The sequence below is a fragment of the Corvus kubaryi genome, unplaced genomic scaffold (assembly GCF_017639235.1).
Source record: "Corvus kubaryi isolate FWS band 111438036 unplaced genomic scaffold, C.kubaryi_AGA036_p1.0 37385, whole genome shotgun sequence".
Classification (NCBI taxonomy): Eukaryota; Metazoa; Chordata; class Aves; order Passeriformes; family Corvidae; genus Corvus; species Corvus kubaryi.
This window is the reverse complement of record NW_024581127.1, coordinates 13,012,550-13,038,244: the sequence shown is the minus strand read 5'-3', so window position 1 is coordinate 13,038,244 and position 25,695 is coordinate 13,012,550. Positions and strand designations below refer to the sequence as shown.

The following is a 25,695-nucleotide window of genomic DNA, read 5'->3' as shown; positions in this document are numbered from 1 at the left end:
ATGCTTCCAATAAGGATCTGAGAAACAATCAAGGTTAGAAAAAAGAATCACTTGTTTTACATGATGGTCATTTTGGAGAATCTGATCCTTCACAGAGAAGAAGTAAGACTTTTTTCTAAGCCTGATTATTGCTCAGATTGGTCATTTTACTTTTATACATACATACTTCAGCATGTGTGCATACATAAATATTAATGCTATATATATGTTGCACATATATATACTTCTACAAGTTGATTAGTTTATAATGAGAAAACCCATACCTAACCCATAGCAGGAAGAGACATAAGCAGACAGATGAGAACACTAAGACATTATCCTGTAATTCCTTGTGCAGCACATGTCAGAATCACACCTTTATCACATAAAGACCTTTTAGCTCAAACCACTCCAATGGAGAGAACTGTACACACTGGCACAACAGGGTGATAACCCCAACCTAGCCACTATCAGACAAGCATACCGGATAAGACCCACGCTCTCAAGCAGTACCTGTATCTCTCAAGAGAAGTCCAGCAAAGGTGTGAACAAACAACTTTACCTACCCACCTTGGTTCAACAGAACAAGAATTTACCATAGGACACAGAACACAAGAACACTCTGCCAGTTATTTAGAGTTCAAGGACTTCCTGAGCCAGGTGTGGTTTCTGTGTATTCACTAACTCACGATGAATTTCCTGCCGTGGAATTAATCCAGTTTGTTTGAACCCACATCAGTTTTCAGTTTCCATATCATGTTTTGGCTATAAGTCCTACAATTAAGGAGCTCCTCTTTCCACTACGCTATTTAAAATACTTTTTTAAAAAAGTAAAAAGCATAAAATGTATTACAACATGTATGGATTTTGACAGATACTTTTGAGGCTTTAAAGGCACTGCTTAAAAGCGATAAAAATTGCATTAGAACTCAATAAATACAATAAGATTCAACTTTGTTTTAAAACTTTGCACTGTAGCAACTAGCTTTCAAGTTTTTATATGGTAAGTTTCTATAGGATGTGTTAGCAACTGCCAAGTAGTGCAGTTACTATTTCCAGTGTACATACCGCACCTAGTACACCTAGGATTAGATAAAGGAAAACTCCTCCCTCCCATGAATCTTACTGTTCTTTCTTAAAAGCCTGGGACTAGACAGAGAGCAAGACCACTGATCTGCTGTTAGAACATGTTGCCAGATACAATTACAAGCTGAACAGAGATATCAAAGACTGACAGATCCCAAATAACTTGCTCTCCCTCCTTTTCATTAGGAGTTCACTGAAGCTATTTTAATAGTTTAGAAGGCATCCATTTCTTTACACCATTGGTTTCATCACCAAAGCTGTAAGAGCATTAAGACAAGTCTCAGAGTTTCAGGACTTGTGATAAATACTGAAGACCAAAAAAAGTCTCCCTCCCTTCCACCATCTAAGTTGATTATGGTGTGGAAAATAGAGTTGGACTACTATAATGCAACTTGACCTTGCAAAACACAAGTGGTAGAAGCTTTTGGCAGCAGCTCAAAGAAACTTTCCTTATTTCCTTATAAATATTCACTAGTTAGACTTATGAACCATTGTCTGATCATTACCTACCAGCTCTATATTGCTTTTCCACGGACGCGCTTTTAAATGCAAAATTTAGTACAGAGGATACCCCATTCCTTCCTGCTGCACATACTTAATTTTTGAATTAAGCTTCAGAACCAGAAGACTACATTTAAGAGAGTTTTGATTGCTACTTCAAATGGACCCAATTGTTTTTTTGCATCCTGGACGAAGCCTAGGAACTTGCCTGAAAAGCAGTAATAATTTTTCAGAAGAAAAAAATACAACCCAAAATGTCAGCTACAAAGAATCACTACATCTATTGGCATTTATACAAATTGTCTGTAGATCAAACATTTCCTCTGGATGGAAAAGCAATACCTAAACACCAAATCTCACAACAAAGAAAGAAGCCAACTTGACTCCAGAAATTATTCCTTATTTTCTTTAAAAGGGCAGTATTTGTAATTGGCAGAGAAGCTATGTAATAATGGTTTCCTAAGAACAGTGAACAACTACCAGTTAGACAAGAATATAAAAATTTTATTTTGGGACTTGGGATTGATCAATCTGTGACCAATATACACGCCCATAGCCCAAGCAGCCAGTGATGGGACTCATGTGGGATCTCATTCAGTGAGAAATCTCTAGGGCCTGACACTCAGCCTGCAGTGGCCAGCCTATTCTTATTTTAAGAAGTAAAACATGTCAGTCACTACAGACTATTACCGCTACTATGTTTTCATGAAATACAGAACTGTTATTGAGAAACTTGTTTTATATTGCCAGTGCAAGTTTGGAATTTTATTTTTCTTAATCTTACATTAACAAGGCTGAGTTTGGTAATATTATCATAACCATAAAACAGATATTGAAGGCATTATAGAAAATAAATCACAAGTGAAGGAAACCTTTTAATAAAAAACCACAACAGGCAGTTCACAGACATATAGGTAAAGTAATAAGAAAACCTTTGTTATCTTTACAGGTATTGAAGAGTTCATATTTTTTAACAACTTCTTAAGTAGCTATTTAGTCCCTGCTGCAGAGACAAAATCTTGGGTTGTTTAGCAGATTTCCTAACAGATGAGAAATGGTTTGTGACTTAAAGGGAACATAGCTCTTTCCAAGGCCTTATGACTGCAGAGGGCAAGAGGTATCCAGAGATTTTGTTCTGTAGAAGACAGCTAATATATTTAGAAGAACCAAAAGCCCTTCGTGAGAGGTGTTTATGAGGACAGGAAGAATATATGCCTCTATATGCTTTACATATGCATTCAATACAATACTTATTTATAAAAGTAAACAGTTTTTGCCATAAAGGTCAAAAGTTACTTTGTTAGAAAAGCAAAGAGGCAGTATTTCAGAAGCTGTTAAGACCCCAGTCCACCCATTCTAAAGAGGGGCCAAGGGCTTCTTTATGGAGATGAGAAGGAATACTGCACATATCAATTCCCACTGAGAGCATAACAAAGCAAACTAATAAGTTTAAGAGGAATGTTAAGTGGAACAAAAATAATAAAAAATATCCCACTTAAACGTGTGGCCTAGGTTAAAAAAAAAAACCAACCAAAAACAACCCCCCCCCCCCAAAAAACCCCAAATACATTAACCAAACCCCCTGCCCCCCAAACATTGCTACCTGCAATACTTTAAAACTTGGAAAATCCCTAGTTATCCTGAAATTGTTTCCCTGAACAAGATACCAAACAAGCTGTTCGTGGTATCACAAGTCCTTAGCAGAGCAGACAATGTTCTTTTGTGAGCTTGGTGCATTTGCTGGAAACAATTAAAAAAAAAAAAAAAAAAAAAAAAAAAAAAAGGAAAAAAAGAGACTTCTTTGTTGCTGCTTGGGTTCTCCTCTGCTTTACCTGGGGTAATATGCTGTGTAGTTCATGAAGAGCTGAGGCCCAGCAGGATAGTAGGCTGTGGAGGGCTGGAGTGTTCGTGGGTTCAGAAGCATGGATGGCTGATACAGAGCAGCTTCTGTTGGCACAACTGCAGCAGGAGCCGGAAAGGAGTAGGCAGGGGGTGAAAGGCCTACAGGGAGCAAATGGAAAATAGATTAGGACCTCTGAAATTCCAGAGCTAATGAAGACCATACATACAGAGCTCCACAGTACATCAAGAACCTTCACAAGCTTCTTATCCTTGTTCACTGCAGAAAATAAATCTGAGCCACCAATGGGAGAGATTGACTACAAAGTGCTGTGCCCAGCCTCCAGCCAAAAGTGAAGTCAAAAATACACAAAAAGCCACCTCTTGCTCTGGGAATAGGGTCTCTTCCTGATACATAGGTCAGTTCACTTGTCTAGGCTCAGACTTTAATGAAGTCTGCATTCAAGAGCTATGAGACTTCTCAGTAAGAAGAAAACTTCCATAATAAAGATCTGTCTAATGTTCAACAAAAGAGAGGATACTTTCATCCTGGTATTCCTTATCCCTTAATTGATCAACAGCAGAGTGAGAAAAGTCATAGCTTTGCAGCTTGAAGTGTTAACATTAAATTTAAAAACGACCAAAACCCAAAAGTGCATTTTGTGCTGTTTCGACAAGATGTTAGGTCCTAAGCAAATTCTCACTAATGAGAGTTCATCCTCCTCTGTTGCCATTCTCTTTCTTTGCTTTCCTCCTCCCCAGTGCCATAGAAGTGAACATAAAGCTTCAGATAAAGTAAGCCTTTAATTTTGCTATTCAGTTACAGTCAGCATCTCACAGTACTGTAAAATGGGACAATGATAGGGCCAAAAGGCCTTATCTGAGGAATACATCACAGGCATTTGTAGTTGGAAATGGGAACATTGACACCTGTGTGTTTCCAAAGTTTGTGACTCTGCCCAAAAACCTGTCCTAGGAGCTCTCAGAAGATTCCAACCCCTCTGGAACAGCTATCACACACAGGACTATCTACTGCTGACCCCTGCTCAAGATACTTTCATTGAAAGAAAAAAAAACTCTCCCAAGGCTTAGCTGAAGGTCTACTTGCACTCAAAGAAACTACTCCCAGGAATTTTGCTGCTGTATTGGCAACTCTGCCTAGCATGTAGAGGACATTTCTTAAAAAGCCCACCACCAAAAAAAAATACACTTGCATAGAGAGACAGAGAGAAAGCTACTACTTGACTACCTTGCCATTTATGATTTTAGAAGCAAAGTATTACTTTTCCCATAGGCTCAGATTCATGTGGCACATATGCTTAGTAAGTTAGCCCTTAAGCTCTTAAAGCATTTCTCCCAAAAGTTTGTGTAGAAGTCAGTGTTCATCCTAGAAGCTCTGAGAATCCAAATTTAAAAGGAAATACAGATTCTGCAATTCTGAGGCAGAAGCCACATGTATTTCACTCCCACAAAGGCAACCCCAATTCCATATGAACATAAAGCAAAGGAAGAGTTCAGTCAGTTGCAGTTCAAAAGGCAGAACCTGTGATTAAGTCTCAAAGGGAAGCATTACCTATGGTACCTCAAACTAAGTTTTGGATGTGAAAAATGAAGGTCTTTTACTTGACATGTTCACCATGATGAAAAAATATAAGTACAGATCAGTTTAAATGCAAAACAGTTCTTTAAGGTCTAGACAGGGCTTAGAAATTACTTTTCAGAATTATCACTCACATCAACCAATTAAAGTTCCAGTGAGGGGAGGGAAAATTTGCCACTGGAAAAGCAAAAGTAGTTCTTCAGTCACAATAATTCAGAACCAAAGGGAAAAATAATGATTGCAAGTTGCAAGCTGGTGATGATTTAAGACAAAAAGACCTATTTTAACACCCCCATCTGACAATGCTTTCCAAGAACCAGGATCAGTCAACAAAGCAGCTCCAATACCTACCCGCACACAGTGTAGAGTAGAGTGTAGTGGCAAGACCCAAGCAAAACTTACATGGTAACTTACATGGTGGTGGGGACAAGCCATTTCGATTTAAAGTGCCCCCCATTAGTACAAAGTTCATCTCTTCAGCAGAACATTGAAAGACTTCAACATATCTGTCCTTCATAGTCTTCTTATGACACTTCTGTGCAGCCAGGAAAGCTCGATCTGCAGATTTCATCTGAATGAAAGCATCTCCTGATGGACGTCCCTACAAATAAGGCAAAAGAAATGTTTCTGTAGGTTCCATGAAGGAGCAGCATAGCAATAATCTGTGCTGTTATAAGCAGTCTCTTCAGTTATAAATACATTCATCTCCAAAGTCAAATACAGTCAGTCATCCTGAGCACTCATCAGCATGTTTAAGCTCTCCTCTCCAAAGTTTTTCCCACTTGTGATAACTGGATTGTATTTATTCACCTGTTTTGATTAAGCTACATTGTAACTTGTTACTTCTATAACTAAAAAAAAAAAAGACACCTATGGGAGAGACTAATTTGGGAATACTGTGGTGCTTTAAGACCTGCTCTTACAAATTTACTACAAATGCAGTATTGGAAGATCTAGTCCCCATTTATTACCTGCAATTTTTAAAATTCAAGGATAAATACAGCCAAGTGCTCATTGCTAAACAATTTGTATTAAATTTTATTTTCTGAAGACCAACAGGGGTTGGGATGTTTTTGTAGGGTACTAGCTAGCCTGACACTTGGTATAAGCTTGCAGAGAAAAAAAAAAAAGACATCTTTATATCTGTAAAAGAGTGGGATTCACCACTGGGAGGAGTTATTTTAGCCACATGCAGATGCTGATTTGAAGGAGCCAAAACTAGAGAGAGATCTGAAGCCAGGTCTAATTCAAGTTCTGGGCCAGTTCTTCTCATTTTGGAGGGGACAACAACAACAACTTTATCAGCATCCTCTACACACAGTCATTTATGATAAGAGGGTTGAAACCTGGGAACATGGAGAATGATAAAAATCTAGTAGCCAGGCAAAAGCAGTATTTAGGGAGGGAAAAAAAGTCTGATAGCTTTGGGCAGGGCAAGGGTGGCAGACAGCCCTTAGGGTTGTATGCACACATGAATTTCTTCATCCAGGTTCTTTCATTAGTGCTGTCAAGGGCTGATTCTACTGTAAATCATTATTTGTGCCTTAATATCCGCACCTTTTCTTAGTCTCTCCCAGCACTGCACATTCATTACAGTTTTTTAGCCTTGGCTAGGTCAAGTCCTCACAGACACAGGAATGTCTTTAGATTGACAGGTACTAAAATAACTACAGTCTCTTTTCCATCCCCATATTCCTGAAACACAGAAGTCCTACTTCGGGATCAGGAAGTATTTTTTAGTTTTGGTTGACATTAAGCCTAAGCTGAAACAATTTTAGAACCATCATTTTTATACAGAAATAATCAGTTTGTTCAGTTGAACCACTCAGAGCATCTCCATAGAGTTAAAGGACTCCTCCCCCTGAAGTCACAAGAATACAAAGATAAAGATCACAAGAATGCACAGTCCTTTCTCTAAAGGTTTTGGTAGAAACTGCTTCCAGAAAACAATGGCAAAGATGTGACCCTTCATACACATCAATGAGCTGTTAATCTTGGTGCTTAGCTGTGACTGTTTAGAGAAAGCAACAACACAGGAAACCCAAGCTTCAGTTTCTGACTTTTGACATGGGAATTCCTGTCTCTAGAAGGCTGCAGGCACATTTGTCCTCAGATATACTTGCAGCACATTGTTCAGCAAAGCAGGGACATACCACTTCTTTGAGAGCTAACATTGCCCACACTTGTGTTTTGAAGGCACTCCTCATCTGGTACAAGAAGAATCATGCATGCTGTTGAGCAAGACTCTTCAGTTCAAGCCTGGGGTCAGGACCACTGGCTGCTGTTCTGGGGGCACCAACCCCTCCAAGACTATGGCTTAGCTTTCAGCACATGGGTCTCAGTGAAAGAAACCACTCTACAGCAAATGCAGCAGCTGACGCAGCAGGGTTCAAGTCATCTATTGCCAGTACACTTTTAGAAGACAGCTGGAAGCCCATTAACACCATTAGTGCTAATCCCAAAGGTGCTTCCCTACAGATATCATAATGGGGACTGTACTCATATATATATATATATAAGCATTTGGCAGAGCAGCTAGAAACGTGTGGCCTACCAACCTGGTGGTTTAGTACCATGTGAACTCCATGGGTGCGAATATCTGTAGAAAACTCTCCCAGGAACTCCAGAATGTCCTCTATAGTAGCAGCATAGGGAAGACCACGCAAACGTATGCAGTCTCTGATGTTAGTGGGAGGCACAAATTGTTGCGGTAATACTGGAAGAATTGGAGGTGTTGGGAGAGGAATGAGAGGTGTGGAAGAGCACCTGTTCAGCACCTGTGCAAAACAAAAACAGATTACAGAAGCCTCCTTACTCATTCTTCAACTTAGAAGGAGTAAATGTAACCCCAGTGCCACCTGTTTTCACTCTGGGCATATTTTAAGAAACAAATGAGCTAGATCCAAATATTAACTGTAAAATATCTGAATTCTAAGCACTGTGTTGTGGTTTAAGCTCAGAATCTAGCACACTTTTATAGTCATTCTATGATAAATAGTCATTCTATTGCTTTAAAAACCCATCAGATTTTTTTCTTGAAAACAGTTTTGTTTTGGGAAACTTACTTGAACAGATAATGCAACACTCTGTAGAGATCTTAGAACATGAAACCTATATATCTACAGTATTTTTATTGTGAAACTATCCTAAAACATTCTACCATCTACAGAGTCACGATGACACTTCTACCCAAAAATATCTCCTCTGCAAAACTTTCGTAGAGTTTGGGAACTAGAAGCACATTTCACTACCACACATCCCTAACCATGCCTCCCATAGTCCATTCAAGAAACATTAGAAGAAGAAGCATTACTGAGTCACAGTACCTGTGACAGCTACACTTTGAGATTTCTTGTTAATAACAATAACTGCAAAAACCCTGTCCAGTGAAAAGTTCCTTGAATATTCAGTCACTACTCCTGAACTTTCTCTGAGAAAGATTAATATTTATTTGCATTTATACAGCTATCAGAAGGTTTTACTAAACAAACATATGAGAGTACTTGAGAAAAATGCAATGACAAGAGTGAGCACTGCAGCTCTGCCTTCTCATCAGTAGTGTCACCTTTTAAACAAGGCATTAAAATCTCTACATATTGGGGAGAACAGAGCTGCAACGTTTCTTGGTTACAATGACATGGCTATGATTTGCATCATACATGATACCTTTTAGAATCATGTCTAGAAGTTACTTACTTCAACTGAATCTCTGCAAATCTTTTTTGCAGACTTAAACAGTCCTCTCAGCTCTACTTCCTTTCCCTGACAGCTTAGCTGCAATTAATGGTTCACCAAGCCCTGTTAAGTCAGACTCTTCAGGCTTAGTTTCAAAGTTCTGCTAGGTAGCTTGTGCTTGCAGGAGACGGCAGAGATCTGCCCTTAAAGACAATTTGTAGAATTCTTCAGATACAGTACACTGGAGAGGACAACTACATCAAAAGGCTTTGCTTTTTTGTGTCAATGACTAAAGACCAATCTTTTAGATCAAGATTTGTTGCTAAACAGTCCTTCTGAATAGATCATCATTGGACTTAGTCATATCCAGAATATGTAGTGTAAAGCACTAGATCCACATCAACATTTTACAAAGCTACCAGAAGCCAAAACCCCAAAGATTTGTATATGATTGAGAACGTCCCTATACCACAAGATCTTACATTTCTAGGGAGCAAAGTCTCATGGAAATTCAGACAGTACTCATTCCAGCAAGAGTCAAGACTGAGAAAAGAAAAAGTTTTCAAGTCATGGCCAAGCATTATTTGCTTCCTCTACTGACAACATAGAAGTTTGGACTACAAGAGGACAACATTTGAAAGGTTTACACCTACCTGCTGAACTTCTGCTGCAGTGCTCCGGAAGAGTTCAATGTACCTTTTCCCCAGCAAATCCTTGTGCTTTTTCAGTGCATTTTGTGCATATTCCTCACAAGCAAACAAGACAAAGGCATCCCCTGTTGGCCTGCTGTCAGGGTAAGTGACAAACAGGACTCCCTCCTTTCCTCCTGTTACAGGGCAGTGCTGGCCAAAGAAAGTCAGCACTTCTTCTGTTGTTACATTGAAAGGAAGACCTCGCATCCTGACAATCACTTGGTTTTCTTTAGACAAGAACTGTGCAACCTCATTGGAAGTACCTTTAACAAGAAAAGGTACAGAAGCACTTCAGTCCAGGCAACTATGTAAAATCATGAGCATAGCTACATCCTCTCCACAGGCAGTTTTTGGGCAGGTAGAACAATTTTTGCCTCTAAAGCCAGGAAAGATGACCCTCTGATAAACTAGATATATTGTATAGGACGTGTCCCATTAAAGTATAATATTGTTACTCCATCATTTAGATGAGATTAGTCTTTATTCAAATGAAAAATAGGAAGTACTTGCAACATTCAAAGCTCAAGAAAAGCAGTCTGTCAATCTCTTGTGTGAGCAGTACCTGTGCTACTGTGCCCCTTGTCTTTCTAACTTCAGAATACTCTTGGCATGCTCTGAAACCACAACATATGGCAACTAAGTACCCAGATAATTGCGCTGCGAAGGAAAGTTGGAAGGGCATGTTGAAGACAGCTCAGGGTTTTCATCCTACCCCGACAGAACTGTCAAAGTCTGCCAATTCTATTTTCTGTACCTTTAGAAGACCAGTGATGCTCATAACACTGCCTTATTCAAAGGCAGCTGCCAACAATTCATATCTTAATACAGTCCTTTCACTTACAGCTCTCTTATTCTGCAAGGTTTGGTTGTACCAGGCACACACCATCCTTCACAAATGTCACTATGCAATGTCTTTACTTTGAATGGTGTAACTACTACCAAGCCTATCAGTTAGCTATGTAGGTGACAGCTTAACAGCCTCTCCCACTCTGAAGCCTCAACCTCAGATAGCCAGTTTAAATTTTGCAGCCTTTCAATTATCAGCAAATATTTCAAGATTCCTCTTAAATAAGCATTTCCCCTAAAGCCTCCCCATTAAGTCTGAGGCAAAGATTTGATTCGAAGAAAATCAGTTCTATAAATCCCTTGTATTTACACTGTGATATGTTTGTTTTGATGTGCAAGCCTCCACAGCAAGAGCAGTGACATTGTTTCAAAAAGTACTTTGGTTTCATTTTTTCAGCAATCAATAACATTTAGATTCCCACTATTATGAAGATCACCTAACAAATTACATTCATATACAAGGTCACTTTGCCCAATCAAATCCTGATTGACAGGCCGCTTGAAAAAAGCAAGAATGTGGAAGAGAGGTGGACAGATAAATCATGGAACATCTTGGACTGCTGCTAGCAGAATACATAGTAATCAGTACACCACCCAACTGCTTGTTCAAAGACAGAAAAAAGGGCCACATTCAACAGGAGCAGTTTGCAGCCAAAAGTTAGAGATGCTGATGGAACAAACCATCCCTTTTGATCCCCTAAAAATTACCTCCTGCAATTTTAAGGAAGTCTTCACCTGTTGCCTTGTATACCTAAAGGAAAAAAAAAGGAACATGATTGGTATACAATTTGCATTCCTTTTGAGAAGAGGATTTCAAAGCCCATCATGTCACGCACCTCTATGTATCGATTCCCCATGTGATGCTTGTGCCTTTGTAGCGCTAGATCTCTATGCTCTTCGCTTACGAACCTCACAAGAGCCTCCCCATTCCTCCTACCTTGGGCATTGAGACAGAGTGCAGCACCTCCTCTGCAAGATTTAAATCAAGAGATGAAACTCCATGACCTACACAGCTGAAGAGCTACAAATGTACAAGTAAGTTCTTAGCTACTAACTTGGCAATATTTAGACCTTTGAAGAACCTCGCTATGTCCTGGTCAGATGACTGCCATGGCAATCCTCTTGCTCGGATAACAGCATTGTCATCCACAAGTTCCATCTTGCTGCTGCAGGCACAGAAAGAAGAAGTAATGCAGAGACATCTGCCTCTAGTATCTGCCACACACTACCCTGTCTGCTTGTCATTTGTACTTCAGGCACAGGCTTCTGTCCCTGCTCCATGTCTGCTGGATGACCCTGCCAAGGCAGTGAGGCCCAAGTGCCACCACTATCCAAAGACACACAGCAACTGAAAGCCACTCTACAAGTCTCTCCAAGGGAAAGTTTGCTTTGTTAAGCTGCCCCTTTCCAAGTTCCCCTTTCCTGCTTTACCACATTTGCTCTTTGAGCTGTCATTTCTTTAATCATATTCCCAGTTTACTTTCCTCTCTTGACATCATTTGGGCTTATCCATTATCTGAAGAGGGTTACAGGTGTAAAAATCAAGTACTTGCTGTTCTAATCTAGCTAGGTAGAAATTGAAGCAGAGCAATTAGATGTAAGAGATTAGTGCTTATTTCTACTATGACAGTGTGTAAGAACCAGTCACAAGCCAAGACCAAATCTGTTCAGGGCTGTACTCAGCACACACAGGACTCTGGCCCGAAGAGCCTTAACGTTGCAGGTTCGGGCCATCACTGTGCTACTAATATAGCTAAAGGCTACATTGGCTGCTTAGCATGGGAATAGCTTAGCCACAGAAAGCCAGGTTTAACTGGTCATTACCACAGTCTTTTGTTCTCTTATTTCTTGAAAGTGACAAGTACAACAAAACATTCACAGCTACCTAAGCCTGCCTTTCTGGCTATTTCAAGAGCAGCTTTTTTTTTGCATGGAAGAGCTTATATGATTGATTAAGTAGATGAAGTGTTGTTCAGCAGTAGAGGACTCCTCACACAAAAGGGCTATGGTATGCCTGAACGGTCATGTTTCTCACTCACATTTTAATTTCTCAGGTGGCCTTTCTGTAGTTGTCTGTCTCAAACTGTTCCCCCTTGCCTCCTAGTTCTGTACTTCTCATTTTCTAAAATAAAATGTGAATCTTCCACCTCATCCCAGAATTTTGTTAGTGAAAAGGAAAAAGCTTAGAACAATGCTGAACATAGCCCCAGAGCTAATCTCTCTGGAAAGTTCTGCCAATGTTGCATTTTTTCTTACTTCTTTTGCTTCAAAAGTATAAGCATCGTCTACCATTATGACAGATCCTTAATCTGAAAGAGGGAAGTAAGTGTTTGTGCAAGATGGGAATATAAATAAGGTCAGTTTAACACCATTATCTTGTGATATTGCACAGGGATCATCAAGAAAACCACTGAGAAAAATCTGAGAAAGTTTATACCTAGAAAAAGAACAGTTAAATTTAAAAAAAACCCAAAAACTAAGCAGGCAACAAAAGCAGATAAAGCTTTATGTTTAAAACATATTTGGGAATAAGAATCACCACAGTTTAAACAACTGAGTGGTAGCACTGTATTTCTGGCACAATATCCTTATGAAAGTGTTTCTTCACTACTAAAAAAAAATAATAAAAAAAGTGTATATGCAGTACCTGTGTAGTAAATTGCAGGAAGAGTGCAAGAATTAGTAACTAATAGGGTTATTTCTGAAACATTGCTTACATTCTTTGTTAATAGCACAACACACTCAGCACCCATTATAAGCACTTATTAGCAGAACACAGAAGTATCAGCAGCTAACAGGCAACACTGAAGCCTAACAAGAAAACATGCTTGTATCTGATCATAGATTCCTTTCCCACTTCAAGGATCTAATCAATTCCCATGGCAGTGGGAAGGTAAATAATAATAATGGTAACAGCTATTTTCAGGTTAGGAATAGAGAGAAGTACAGCTTATCTAAACAGTAACTTTAAACAAAAGGTAGTGGGGGTTAAAACATGTGCAACAAGAAGAGGGAGGAAGTACTTACCAAGGCCCACTTTCAAATTTGTAGTTCACTCTTTCTGGATCTGTAAATCGGTGATCTATGAAATACAGCACAAGTTATTTCCTATTTTGTCAACATACAGGACAGGCAACAAAACCAAAGGAACAGAGAAAACACATTCATCACAATCACTTACTGTGTGGTTCAGATAATAATGTTAAAATAATATTCCCCATATCTTCAACTTGAGAGGCTCCATAGGGAAACGCTGGACTGTTCTTGTCAAGATTTAAATCTTTATGCTGGAGTTAAGTCAATCATCACCAAACAGATTTCTAATTGGTTTCCTGCTAGGGCAACACACTCTCATGTTATCCTTGATGGTATGTTGCTTCTCAGGGGAAGATTTAATCCATTTTCCCGCTGGGATACATTAGCTGCTCTGCCTTGGCCTCTAGCTACTGCCACCTGTGGGAGTGTGAGGTCACTCCAGAAAGTGTCTGTGAGCATGGCACCCCACAATAAGGACATATATAATTCATGGACATATTAAATATATGTTTGACAGATACACTTCTGCATGTGGAAGAGACCGAAGCCCTGTCCTGTTTAATTAACATTCTCTTTAATTTTTAGGGACAAATTTGGGGAAGGAGAAGCAATCAATCAACTAAAAGCTCCAGAAATAGAGGGATATACCACATGCTTTTCAACCAAGTAAGTGCCAAAGTAGAATCAGTATCTTACCACTTCAACAAAATTAATTAATGACACCTCATCTAAATGTTGCCTATTAGAAGTTATAACCCAAGTTTTGTGCCGTTGCACAGAAGCATTTTGAGAACCTGGTTAGAGTACACCACTCATGTATTTTGTCAAGAGGTAAAACAGAGCCCCACAACCCACAGATTCAGTCTGAAGGATTTTGGAAATGACTGCAATATAGAGCAGGAAGCCTCCTATCCTAGAAAGACAGGCCATAGAAAGACCAAAAATCCCCCCACATTCATAAAGGGAGGCTGATTTAAGTTGCATACACCATCATTTTTCAGACAACTTTAAACAGAGTTGACTATGGTATTTCCTGCTTTCCATCATATTTGCCCCTCTCCAACACCAGGCTACAGGACTGTAAGATTACTTGCAACCCTACTCCATTATTTATGAAGCAAATTTTTAAAAAGGTCTTTTTCACTCATTTTCTTTGAGGACTGAAGGGTAAAAAACATAATCAAGAACAGAACAAGAAATAAGGAAATCTGGGAATAAACATTGCATTTTTACTTGCCTTATCAGTTTGCATCAAGACTTCAGAGCAAAAATGACAGATTCTTAAACAAGACCCATCCATACAGGAAGGTACAGTAATGCAACACATTGAAAACAGTCAAGTGCACCAATTATTTGCCCACATTCCCCCCAGACCACATTAACACATTTCAAATGCTCCAGTCTGCACTATATGATGCTCAAAAGTTGCTTCATAGTCCAAGATAACTTTCCTCTTAAGACGAAACCTGGTTTCTCCACCTAGAGCTGAGCAACATTTGAGTTGTCAGATGCCTAAATGAAGTGCAGGGAACAGAAGAGTTTCTGTTAGAAACAAACACCTCACAGCAGCTTTGTTGTATCATCATCAGGTGAGCCAGCACGAATTTCTCTGTGAGCTAAAGTCTTCCCTATTATTTGTAGGATGATTGCAAGTCAGTTCTACAAAAAAAATTTTTTTTAAATTGTTTAACAGTTGTCTTGTTGAAAGATGAAAAATAACTCCAACTGAATTAATGCATTCCTCTTCCACAGCAAGGAAAGGAAAGCTGCTGTGCCAACACAATACACTTGAAGCTAATTTGATTTTGAGATTTTGTTAGTTTTAAGTGTGCATGGAAGTATGGAATGTGAGAGGATGATGCTTAGTCTTAGAAGAACATTTGAAGCTTAAGTGTATTATGATAGTTTAAAAAACAGAATACTTAAACCAGTGATTCCTCCCCTCCAACTGCTTGACTATAAATAGCTTGCTAGTCACTGCCTTTACCCTCCCCCTCCTGGTACCTTCTTTGGGATAAAGTACTAGGAACATTAAATAGTTTTCTTAAAAACCAAGCCAAAAATCCTGAGCAACCCCAAAGCATGGTTTAAGAGATTACAACTATTTGTGACAACAAAAAATTTCTTCATCGCAGTCTCTCCTAAGCTTTAAACTCAAGCTCACCTCCTCCTCCTCTGCCCCTGGGAAAGGGGGGTTGGAAAGAAAAATAACCCACAAACAGCCTCCCTCACAGAGAGGGTGCCTAAGCAGCACCACACAGATGTTTCTGGGCACCTTGTATATCAGAGTAGAGTAGTGCTTCTCCTCCCTTTCCTGACACCATTCCCCCTGTAGCATCTAGCAGCTCTGCACTGGGCTTGTGCAGAGCCTCTGCTGTTCATACAGGGAACCAGAAGCTGTTTATGGTGCTGGTGTTGGAACCCTGGTCTTTCCTGACCAATTTTTATGAAGATTTTAAAAATGTGTTTCCTCTGTCAAAAATCAAGAGAAATTGGGCAGGAGTTTCAATAGCTATTCCAGCAGGGGACATGCATACACATGTGCTTGGCTGTTAGACTGTGCTGTCAGAACTGAAAAGACATTTCAATATTTCCTTTGTGCTGAGCCAAAGATCCCTACAAGTGATCAGCATTCAGAGAGGGGAATGCAGCAGTGTGAAAGGGCTAGGAATCTGAAGAGAGGCCATCACACAAGGAAAACAAACAACTACCCCACCCCACAATAATTTTCTTTGGTGAAAATGTTTTCTGAAGACACTGATCCATGGGAGAAGTAGTTCCTAAAAATGCTCTAGTGCTAAGAGAAGCTAGTACCAGTTGTCAGACACAGGGAGTCAGTTGTGCCAAACTCTAGAGTAATACAAACACAGAGGAGGGGAAGAAGAAAGTAATCAATATTTTTGCAGGCATAACCTCACACCTTCACCTGTGATTAGTTAAAAGCTTTTAGGCAAGATTGGAGAAGAAAACTGATCGTTTTCTGCACATGTAAAGAGCATGTTAATACTACTAAGTGAAAATCTGTACTCTAATGAAATAGATTGACTACATAGAGGTAGACTCCTATGGACAGGGGCACTAGAAATTATGGTACTTGGGAAAAAATATTAATGAAATAGTCTATAACACTCACCACTTGTTCTATAAGGGGATAGGAGACCACACATGTGTCTCTGTACATTTATATTAAAAAGATGCCTCTCCTGGCAACTGGAGAAAGACAATTGCAGTGGATAATCCAATTTCACATTTAAAGAAGTGTTAGAAACCAGACCTGGCTGTCTAAAGCTACTACATGCAGTAGCATCTACATGTATGTTCTTAATTAAACAACAGATAGTCCCAAATAAGGCAGGATGGGAAACAAGGAACTACCTAACCTTGGTGTGCAGTTATTGTACCACCTCCTGCAACACTCAGCAAATTAAAGGGAGCAGGAAGGAAGACATTCTATATTTGGGTTGCCTCTCTAATATGGAAGAAATTTCTAAATCATTTCCTCAGATTCATGACCACAGCTTCACTCACTGCCAGTGCCCTCCAAGACTCATTCCTTCCCACTGTCTCTTAACTCCTTTCTTATTGAATGACTAACTTAACCTGAGATGACATGAAACAGCATTGCCATTTTGCCCTACACTGATCCTTTCCCCTTTGCTCTGTTTCTTATTTAAGTTCCTTCAGACAGAAGATTACATCTTTCTACATAATACTTTGCATAAAGATAATATAATATTACCCAGTTCCTGAGTACTGTCACAGGAGATACAAATAGCAAATCCAAGATTCTCAGCTAATACCCAAATACGGGCTTTTTATTGCCAGAGTTAAGCACTATTGGTAATAATTGTGCTCCATGTTATTGTTTCCAAGACACCCAGGTAAAAAACCCAAAAACAAATCAAGATTTCAATTTCAATTAAGCCCCAACAAACCAAATTTCAGTACTACAATATCCAGCACATCAAACAAGCTGTTCTGAAGTGTCTCTGAGTTTCTACTGACAACACTGACAGATACTCCTAGTAAGAAGTTATTCTCACAAATCCAGTTCAGAAGTGAGTGGAGCAAACCAGATACTGGAGGAAGCAAGAGCTACTTGCCATTTAATGGCTTCTGCACACCCAATCTCGAGGCAAAGGATGAGTCTTCTGCAAATCTAATATGAATAGTCATGCAAGCTTTATTCACTCCACCCTGAAGGCACTCACAAGGTGAAAACTGGCTCAGCAAGCTTTGCAAATCAAGAAGTGCAGCAAGTATGGGAGGTAGAGGGTGCAAGAACAACCCTGCTCCTTTTGTATGCTTACACATTTAAAAAAAAAAAAAAAAAAAAAAAAAAAAAAAAAAAAAAAAAAAAAAATCAACAGACCCAAGTTCTTTTCTCTGCTGCAACATGATCCCTTCTCTCAAGTTTTGTTACTCAAAATTTTTCATAATTGTCCTGCTGTCATTACACTTACACAATCCTGACAAAGTCTGCCAGAAAACTGTCTCATACACAAGAACTGTTTTGACACCATGAGTTAGGCAGCAGTAGCGCTCAGAGATAATTACAACTAGTCTCAGTTCTGCCTTGGTCCCTTGAATTTCACAGCATCTTAAACATTGCTTTACCTTGAACTAAAAGAAATCAGCGGCTGTTTGTACATGAAATGTATAACTTCTTGCGGGGGTTGGGAGTAAAGATTTGTAAAGCTTTCACCTAAGCTCTTGGGTTTGGCATGGTTTCATTGCCGCACACAAATTTCAAGCAGCCTCCTGAGAGAGTAAGTCCACAGTACATTCTAAAGGAAGAATAACCCAGAGAGTTATTCAGTCTATTATCTCTATGCTCTTTTTCAAGATTGTGCTTGCCTTGTCTGCAGGAAATACATAGCCAAGCACCAACAATCCAGTGTGCTGTATACTGAAATATATGTCTGGAATTGACTGTGCAGTAGGAAGTCATCTCCCCTGACAGCTGGGAACAGTAATATACATTCCCCATTTGTCTGTAATTTGTTGTTTAATCAAAAGTGACCCATCAAAACAAAAGCTTTTGAAGACTTTAATAACTTAAATGACTGTAGATTAATAGCCAGCTTTCTCCTAACTATTTCATATCATAAAAGTTTCCTCTTACTCATCACAACCAGCTTACGCACAGAAAAATGGAGAGGTAAGTACATGAAGGGATGTGCCCAAAAGTCATTCTACTCCTGCTTCTACCAGTCTGTAAAGGCAGGTCTCTTGAATATGTAATCAGCACCTTAGCGCCATACTTAAACATTCTGTCCTCATCAAATGCTAATGTATCTGGCACAGTATAGTTTCTGTGGCCGAAATCATGGAAGACTCCCCTCATACACCCTCTTTAGCTATAAGGCCAAGAAACTGCACTTTCTACAAGAATAAAAAGAGCTTGGTGAGATTCTATGACCTAATATGCAGCTTCATTTCAACCTACTGCACTTGTTTCTGATTTGGTTTTGTGTCCCTCACCCTAGCATACCCACACATGAAGGAAAAAACTGAACAACTCTGCACACAACTTTTGGAAATAGTCTTTAGACTAGCACCTGTTTAAGCAGTCTTTTTATCCCAAACATCACATACATGCCCATGGTCTCCAGGTGCAAATAACCTGTACAGCTTCTGACACAGAGGAGATGAAGTTGATACATTTCAGCAAGTGAGGAGAAAGAAAATTATCATATTTGTCAATGAAAGAAGAACAAAAATTGTTTTGCCCTTTTTGGTCTCCACATTCTCAGCTCCCACACAATAATATAGAGACAGTTGATTTCAGCCATGTTGCATAAACATAGCAAGTCTACAAATAAGAGCCTCAGCAGTTACAAAACAAGATAACCCACAAAAATTAATATAAGACCAGAATGCAGTTAGGTTTATATACCTTAAAAAGCATGTCTTATCCAGACCTCAGACTCAAGCTGAGTGCATTTGGATAGACTGACTAGGAACCTCCAGGAACTTGGAGAAAATATTATTGGCAACTGCCAAAACTACTCTCAGGCAGCATGACTCTAGGGACTTCCTGACAGTCAGGTAACACAGGGTGGTCTGCCCCCCTCTCCCAGCAGGCAGGGAGCACACGGTCCATCACCATGCCTTAGCTGACCAGTGACGCTCCAGGTAGCTACAGCCATACAACTCCTTCCACAGCGGAAGGACATAACCCAAATAGTCACATAAGGAGAAACCAAGGGCAACTCTCTGAAACAGCTGAAGTCATTCATTGTCTTTAATTTCACCAGATCATGTCAAAGCATTCCCTAAACAAGGTATTAAGTTTTTAACCATAACTTTAAGAAGTCTCCATCATCCAGTTTCTATGCACCACAACATTTCATTTCTATGTAAAGATTCAGATTCCTACTCTAAGTGTACTGCTTTCCATCAGAGTAGGGAGAAAAGTAATTTTTGCCCCTTCACTAGCAGAGATTAATCTTAATTTGCAGATAACAAAGCAGAGCAGAATGGTTAAACACAAAAAACCACCCCACATGTGTATTTTACGCCCCTGACAGGTACAAAGCCCAGGGAATACTAGTCCTGCAGTGAAAGGCCAAAATAATTCTGAAGCCGCAGACATCAGCTCTTAATGGCAACTACTCTATGGACACAATAAGCAAGTCAGAGGAAAAGTTAATAAAGACAGTAGCAGCAACATCAACCACCAATAACAAACCTCTCAAATTCCTTTATTCCTCCTTGATACCTGAATTTCGTGACCACTACTTCAATAGCTCAGTAATTCTGTGTCCAAGAACATGTTTGGGATGAGGACTGAAGCATGCAGCAAGAGGGGAGACTGCCAGGGAAGGAAGGAAGAAGGCACGGCCAAATCACAGCCAGGGAAGGAAGGAAGAAGGCACGGCCAAATCACAGCTTCAGCTTTCAAGCTCAGACTAGGAAAGAGCCAGACAGGATGGGGTTACAGACCATTTCAGACTATTCAGAAGGTAATTTTAGACATCCCTATCACTGAAAATGGAAACATACTACTGGTTGCATCTTGGTGCCAGCCAAGCCTCACCCTGTGAGGTGCAGCATGTGCACCTTCTAGGAGACTGAATACCACATGTGCCAACAGCATCCCTGCCTTAGGTTCATTCCTGTGTTACAGATTCACTACAAGGTCACTTCAAGAATAACCATTTCCTCTCATGAAAATTAAGGTGGTCTCCCAACATTTGCTCCTGCCTAAAAATAAAATAAAAATCTAACTGATGCAATGAAACTCAAACCTCAAACTTTTATATTACAATTCACAACAGCAATTTGAAAAAATGTGCTGGTTACACTAAACTGTGAAGTTTAAAGAGAGACAACTATAAAGGTAGTAAAGAAAACATACAGAAGTCAAGAAGAAATACAGGATTTTCTCCATGGCAGCATTCACCCTCATACATTTTTATCTTTATCTTTGTGAGAAAACTCAGTACAGCTCCGAGTTACTCATTAAAGTTATACCACCCCTAAACATGTGTTGCAAGCATTACTCATGCGCCTCTGTCCTAAAATTCAGCCAAGGCTATAACAGCAGCAGAGATACAGTCACTGTTAAAAGGATACATTCTGTCATGGCTGCAACATCGAGTTTGCTAACTTCAGGTGAGCCAGGGCAACACTTCTTGAACTCTTTCCGCAAGTCAAAAAACGAGTAGAAGCATTCAGGCAGTAAAATATTCTGTAAAAGGAACAAAGTAACCACTGTCAGTGTGAGTTTAATCTACTTTGTGTCTAGATACCGAGCTTTCTAACAATTTCTGTAGAATAGCTAGGAAGCACAAAACGCCTTTGCTGAGAGAAACTCACATAGCTCTTCTTAGCCAGATAAGTATGTTCATAAACTTTTTTGCCTAAACAGCTTTCTCTTTATATTGTTTAATAAGAGAAATGTGCTTTTGCACTGCCAGAGAAACATTTGCCATTATTAGTAGCGCTTCAAATCCAATACATATGTAGCAGAGCAAATACCTCCTATTGCAACATTTATCATCAACTCTTGATTGCAATTTTAACTGTATAAAGCCAGAGGGTAGTCAGTTCAGTCTGTAAAACCAACCAAACTTTGCAAGACTAGCAGATATTTTAATTTATAGAAAAGGCTGTTTTCAGAGAATAGTCACACTTCAAATATTTATTCCCAACAAACAAAAAACAACCAAAAAATCTGACTGTGCAGATGAGGGCTTGGCATGGTGCAGAGCTTGTCAGCCTATGCATGGTAACTGCTTTAACAGCAGCATATAAAGCCACAAGCAAGTTATGTAGCCCACCAGGAGTCAATGAAACCCTTCTTGCCTCACCACTACATCTACCACATGCTTTTAATTTTTGGGGGAGTGGAAAGAAGACATGGAAAAGTCTTGGGGGTAGCTGTTGAAACCAGTGCAAGCTATTCACCCCAGACAGAATACTTCATATTCCTTTTGGCTGTTTGCTGCCTGCAAGACATGTAAGGCCCTTCTGGGATATAACAACTACTTAGCATTGGCATTATAACAGATAGCAGGCTGTGTGAAAGCCCATTTAGGGAGCCCAAAGAAGGAAGTGTAGGCTCTAAAACAAGTTCTGCTTTGAAAACATTACAGCTTATCTTAGCATATGGACAGGTGTATTAAGCAAACGATATTCTTTAAAGACTTATGAAAATGCAGATGGGCTTGCCAACATTTCCTGCTCTAGTTTTAGCATGATTTTCTTCCTTGATGTGAAATGAAGTTCCATACTTCATTTATGTTCTTTTGGAATGGCTGATGTTAATTCATTCTCTGAATACCAGGAGTTGCTAGATGGGTTCAGAATGGATATCTTAGGCAGAAATCACTAGGCTTTTGAAAAGATATATATTTCTATCTGGATTTTAGTGATCCCACACTCTGATCCCTGCATTAGGGTATTCATTAAAAAACTATTGCAAGTCTCATAAGCATCTGGTTTACTTAATCTACAGGCAGCACAGAACGAATGTCAAATGGACAATTCTTAACAAAACAGCAACAGAAGATTTTGATGAACACTTGATTCCTGTCTGTGATCTTGTGATGATACAGATAAAGGGTCCCTAACATCAAACCAGCTTAAATAATTGTAAGATGTGCTCCTTCTTTTATCCACATAGTTTAAATGGATGACAAGTTTTACTTTATTAGCCAAGAAGAAAGTCTTAATCTGTTTCCATGTTTTCTCATAATATATATCATAGAAGACAAGTTACATATGTAAGAACTGTCCCTTCACTGTGAATCATGCTCACTGGTTCTCTTCTAAGCCTTCAAAGCCATAAATACTTAAAGCACAAACAAGTATTACAACCAAGCTCATTCAGTATCACTTCTGGAACAGCACCAACTTGCAGCAGTGTCCCTTCAAAGATGAAGCAGCAAATTGCACAGAAGTCAGATACAATGAGAGGAGCAGAACAACTCAGTTACAGAGCAATGCATGTTCATACCAAACCACAAAATGAGGTGTTATTAATATTGAGCCAGTTATTTCAGAACTAGAGAGACTCACATGTTGCTGCAACCCTATCACTAACAAAAAGCAGGCAGGACTTCACAACACTGTTAGTGATTTGGCAACTCTGAAGCTATAGAAAACTCTAGACTATGGGACTAATCATCACTCATAGCCTGCCTGAAACTACTGTTCAGCTCCTTACAAATACAAACACTGTCCTTGGAGCATCAACTGAATACATAAAGATTGAAAGTTGCTGTAGCTAAGCATGAATGTAAAATTTCAAAAGACAGTTTATGATTAAGGTGGTTAATTATTTAGCAACAATCCCAAATCCCATCTGTTAACCCTGTAGGAGCTACAAGTACTGTCAATACATTGCTCCTTTCTCAAACATTTAAGAGCATCTTCCTTCTGATTTAACTTAAAAAGGCATCTCAAGGCTACATAAGGACAGGGCACTGCATATGCCTTCCACACAGACAGGCTCTTTAGCCTGGTAAGCACATTAACATATGAGTGATATTTGTGCTATGGTTGTGTGGAGGTACGCTCATACTAAAGAGAAGTTGATTTGTTTTGCAAAAAATTGTAAAAAACACATTAAGAGTCAAACAAGCTACAACTACATACCTTTTTGGAAGCTTCAGGGTGAAGAACCTGCCTAATGTGCAGCTGTCCATCAGTACAGAAACAGAAAGAAGTACCCACACCAATGTTCAGCTCATTGCTCACGGACTGATTAAACTGTTGGCAGGAACAAGACATACATTTTACAAAGACCAGAGTGGCTCCACTAGGCAGTGTCATCAGCTGATAACATGTTACTCCTGGGCAGCCGGAATATGGAGCTGGAATTCCTTTCCATACAAGCCTACTCCTTCACTTCTGTAGATTTGTTTCTTACTAACTAAGAACATATTAACTTCCATGATAAATATCTTCGGAAGGAAACCACCCCTTTTCCCCCTTCTAATGAGATATGGCTACACAGACAGCCCACATCACAGAAAAAAATCCTTTTCAATATTTGCAAGAGCACTGCAATGAGACAGAGCTGATTGCAGAGAGCTGAGGCAGTAGTGGGGCAGAAGAGCTTTTCAGACTGGGCACTTAAGCATGTCAAAAAGAAGACATGCTTTCAGCCCTACCCTTAGTGGGAATCACACACACCTGCTCATTACTCTAGAGGATTCAGCATCATCACCTTCCCAGGACTGATGAGCACAAGTCTTAACAGGGCCTGCCACCGCCTAGCCTTTTCAGGGGACACCTAAGGCTGGCTTCTTCCAACACTTCCCACCTCCAGCTGGGACTCATTCAGGGTCCAGCCTGGCAGGAGAGCAGAGCAGGGAAATAGCTGACCCTAAACTTCCTCTCTTGGGTTTCAGTTCCTCCCAAGGCAAATAAGCAAAAGGCAAGGGAGAAATGCCCACAAAGCCCTACACATATAGGCTTCCTGACCCACACATGTGGTGCTCCTGTGCCAGGCTCCTCTGCTCTGATGGTGGGGATAAGCAGATGATGATACCACCTCTACCCCATGGGGGAACTCCCAAAGGAAACCAGCACTTAGCAGCCAGTTATGGGGTGTCACCTGTCTCAGTGCCTGCTCCAGCGGTGGAGCCAGTGCCAGGCTCTCCACATCCACTTGGGTGATGTCCTGGCACTCAGCCGTCAGCTCTGTGTGGTCAGGCCGGACCAGCACGTCATGCAGGCGCCCCAGCTCCAGAGAAAGCAGAGGAGGGGGTGAGTCAGCTCTCCCGGCTAGAGATCCCCACCTGCAGCACCAGCCCCTACCCTCCACCAGAGCTTGCTCCAGCCTGGGGCACCCGTTACCAGCCCAGCACCGAGACCGCCCTGCCCGCATCCAGCATGGCAGGCGCCAAGGGGAGCAGCAGGTCGGGGTGCTCCCCCGTCGGGTGAAAGTACCTCCTTACTCCTCAGGTCGACCACTTTCCACAGGAGTTGGAGCAGCTCTCGCTCGTCTGAGCCCAACCTTGCCCCGTTGGTGCCCGCCGTGGTCACGAAGAGAATCACCAGGTAGTCGGGAGACGCCGTCATGGTGCCACCGAGCCAGGAGAAAGGATCAAAAGGAGAGAAAGAAAAAGGAGGAATGAAAGGAGGGGGGTGGGGGGGAAAGAGAAGAAGCCGGAAACTTTTCTTGCCCCAGACGCTTCCAAGCGAGACCCAAGCGGCAGACCCCCCACCTGCAACCTCACTCCCCAAGGACCCGGCGTGGGGGAGGCGCACAGCTCCCCCCTTTTCCCCCGAGGTGAGTGGCAGCCGTTCCCACACCAGCTGCAGCCCTGGGAAGGGCGCAATGGCTGCGAGCTTTTCTGCGCGGGGCCGCGGCACCACCTGCCCACCCCCGGCCCACGTGGTGCAGGTAACACACACCTGGCGCCGCCGCCCATTGGCCCCGCCGGGCGGGGACGTGGCAGCGCGGCGGAGGCGGCAGCCGGAGCGAGGGGCCGGGATTGCGGACGGGTCGCGGGGGCGCGGCGGTGGAGGAGCAGCCCCGGGCCCTTGAGGAGCCTCAGCGTGCCCTGACGGCGGCCCGGAGCTTGCCGGGCTGCGGCTTCCGCCGTCGAGGCGCGCTGCACCGGGAAGGTGCAACTCCTCAGCGACGGGGCGGGGGCGCCCGGTCCTGCCGGGACCTGTCGCAGAGGGCAGCTCGGCTCTGCGTCCGCGGGCAGCCCTGTCCCCCGGACGGAAGGCGAGGGGAGATGGCCACGCCGCTCGTGACAGCCCCGGCGGGTCTCCCGCTTTGGTCGGGAGCCGCCGGGGCCGAGTGTGGTGCCTGGGAGCGCTGTGGCGGCGTGCGGGCCGGCTGCCCCCGGAGCTGCTGCTGCCGAGGCAGACCAGAGGTTCAGGGCGGTGAAGCCTTTTCCTCTGTCGTCCTGAAGGCAGCGGCATCGCAGCTTCTGTACGGCTCTGGCACGGCGGATCAAGTCGTGTGTGTTA

The 25,695-nt window shown here is 41.3% G+C and overlaps 1 protein-coding gene across 6 annotated transcripts in view; it reads right to left on the bottom strand.

The window, feature by feature from the left end:
- ESRP1 (epithelial splicing regulatory protein 1) overlaps nucleotides 1-25,100 on the bottom strand; it is a 37,340-nt gene extending 12,240 nt beyond the window's left edge. For 5 of the 6 annotated variants that reach the window (XM_042036077.1, XM_042036075.1, XM_042036072.1 and 2 more), the window contains exons 1-13: nucleotides 24,661-25,099; nucleotides 24,326-24,454; nucleotides 23,362-23,475; nucleotides 20,836-20,950; nucleotides 13,400-13,498; nucleotides 13,246-13,300; nucleotides 11,274-11,384; nucleotides 11,055-11,187; nucleotides 10,927-10,969; nucleotides 9,334-9,635; nucleotides 7,564-7,782; nucleotides 5,408-5,606; nucleotides 3,399-3,567 (exon numbers count right to left, since the gene is read on the bottom strand). In XM_042036077.1, the coding sequence (XP_041892011.1) occupies nucleotides 3,399-3,567; nucleotides 5,408-5,606; nucleotides 7,564-7,782; nucleotides 9,334-9,635; nucleotides 10,927-10,969; nucleotides 11,055-11,187; nucleotides 11,274-11,384; nucleotides 13,246-13,300; nucleotides 13,400-13,498; nucleotides 20,836-20,950; nucleotides 23,362-23,475; nucleotides 24,326-24,454; nucleotides 24,661-24,792 (1,820 nt within the window). In that variant the 5' untranslated portion in view covers nucleotides 24,793-25,099. Of the gene's footprint in view, nucleotides 1-3,398; nucleotides 3,568-5,407; nucleotides 5,607-7,563; nucleotides 7,783-9,333; nucleotides 9,636-10,926; nucleotides 10,970-11,054; nucleotides 11,188-11,273; nucleotides 11,385-13,245; nucleotides 13,301-13,399; nucleotides 13,499-20,835; nucleotides 20,951-23,361; nucleotides 23,476-24,325; nucleotides 24,455-24,660 lie in introns of all 6 variants that reach the window. The other variant, XM_042036078.1, reaches the window with a different exon arrangement.
- Nucleotides 25,101-25,695: the final 595 nt, after the last annotated feature.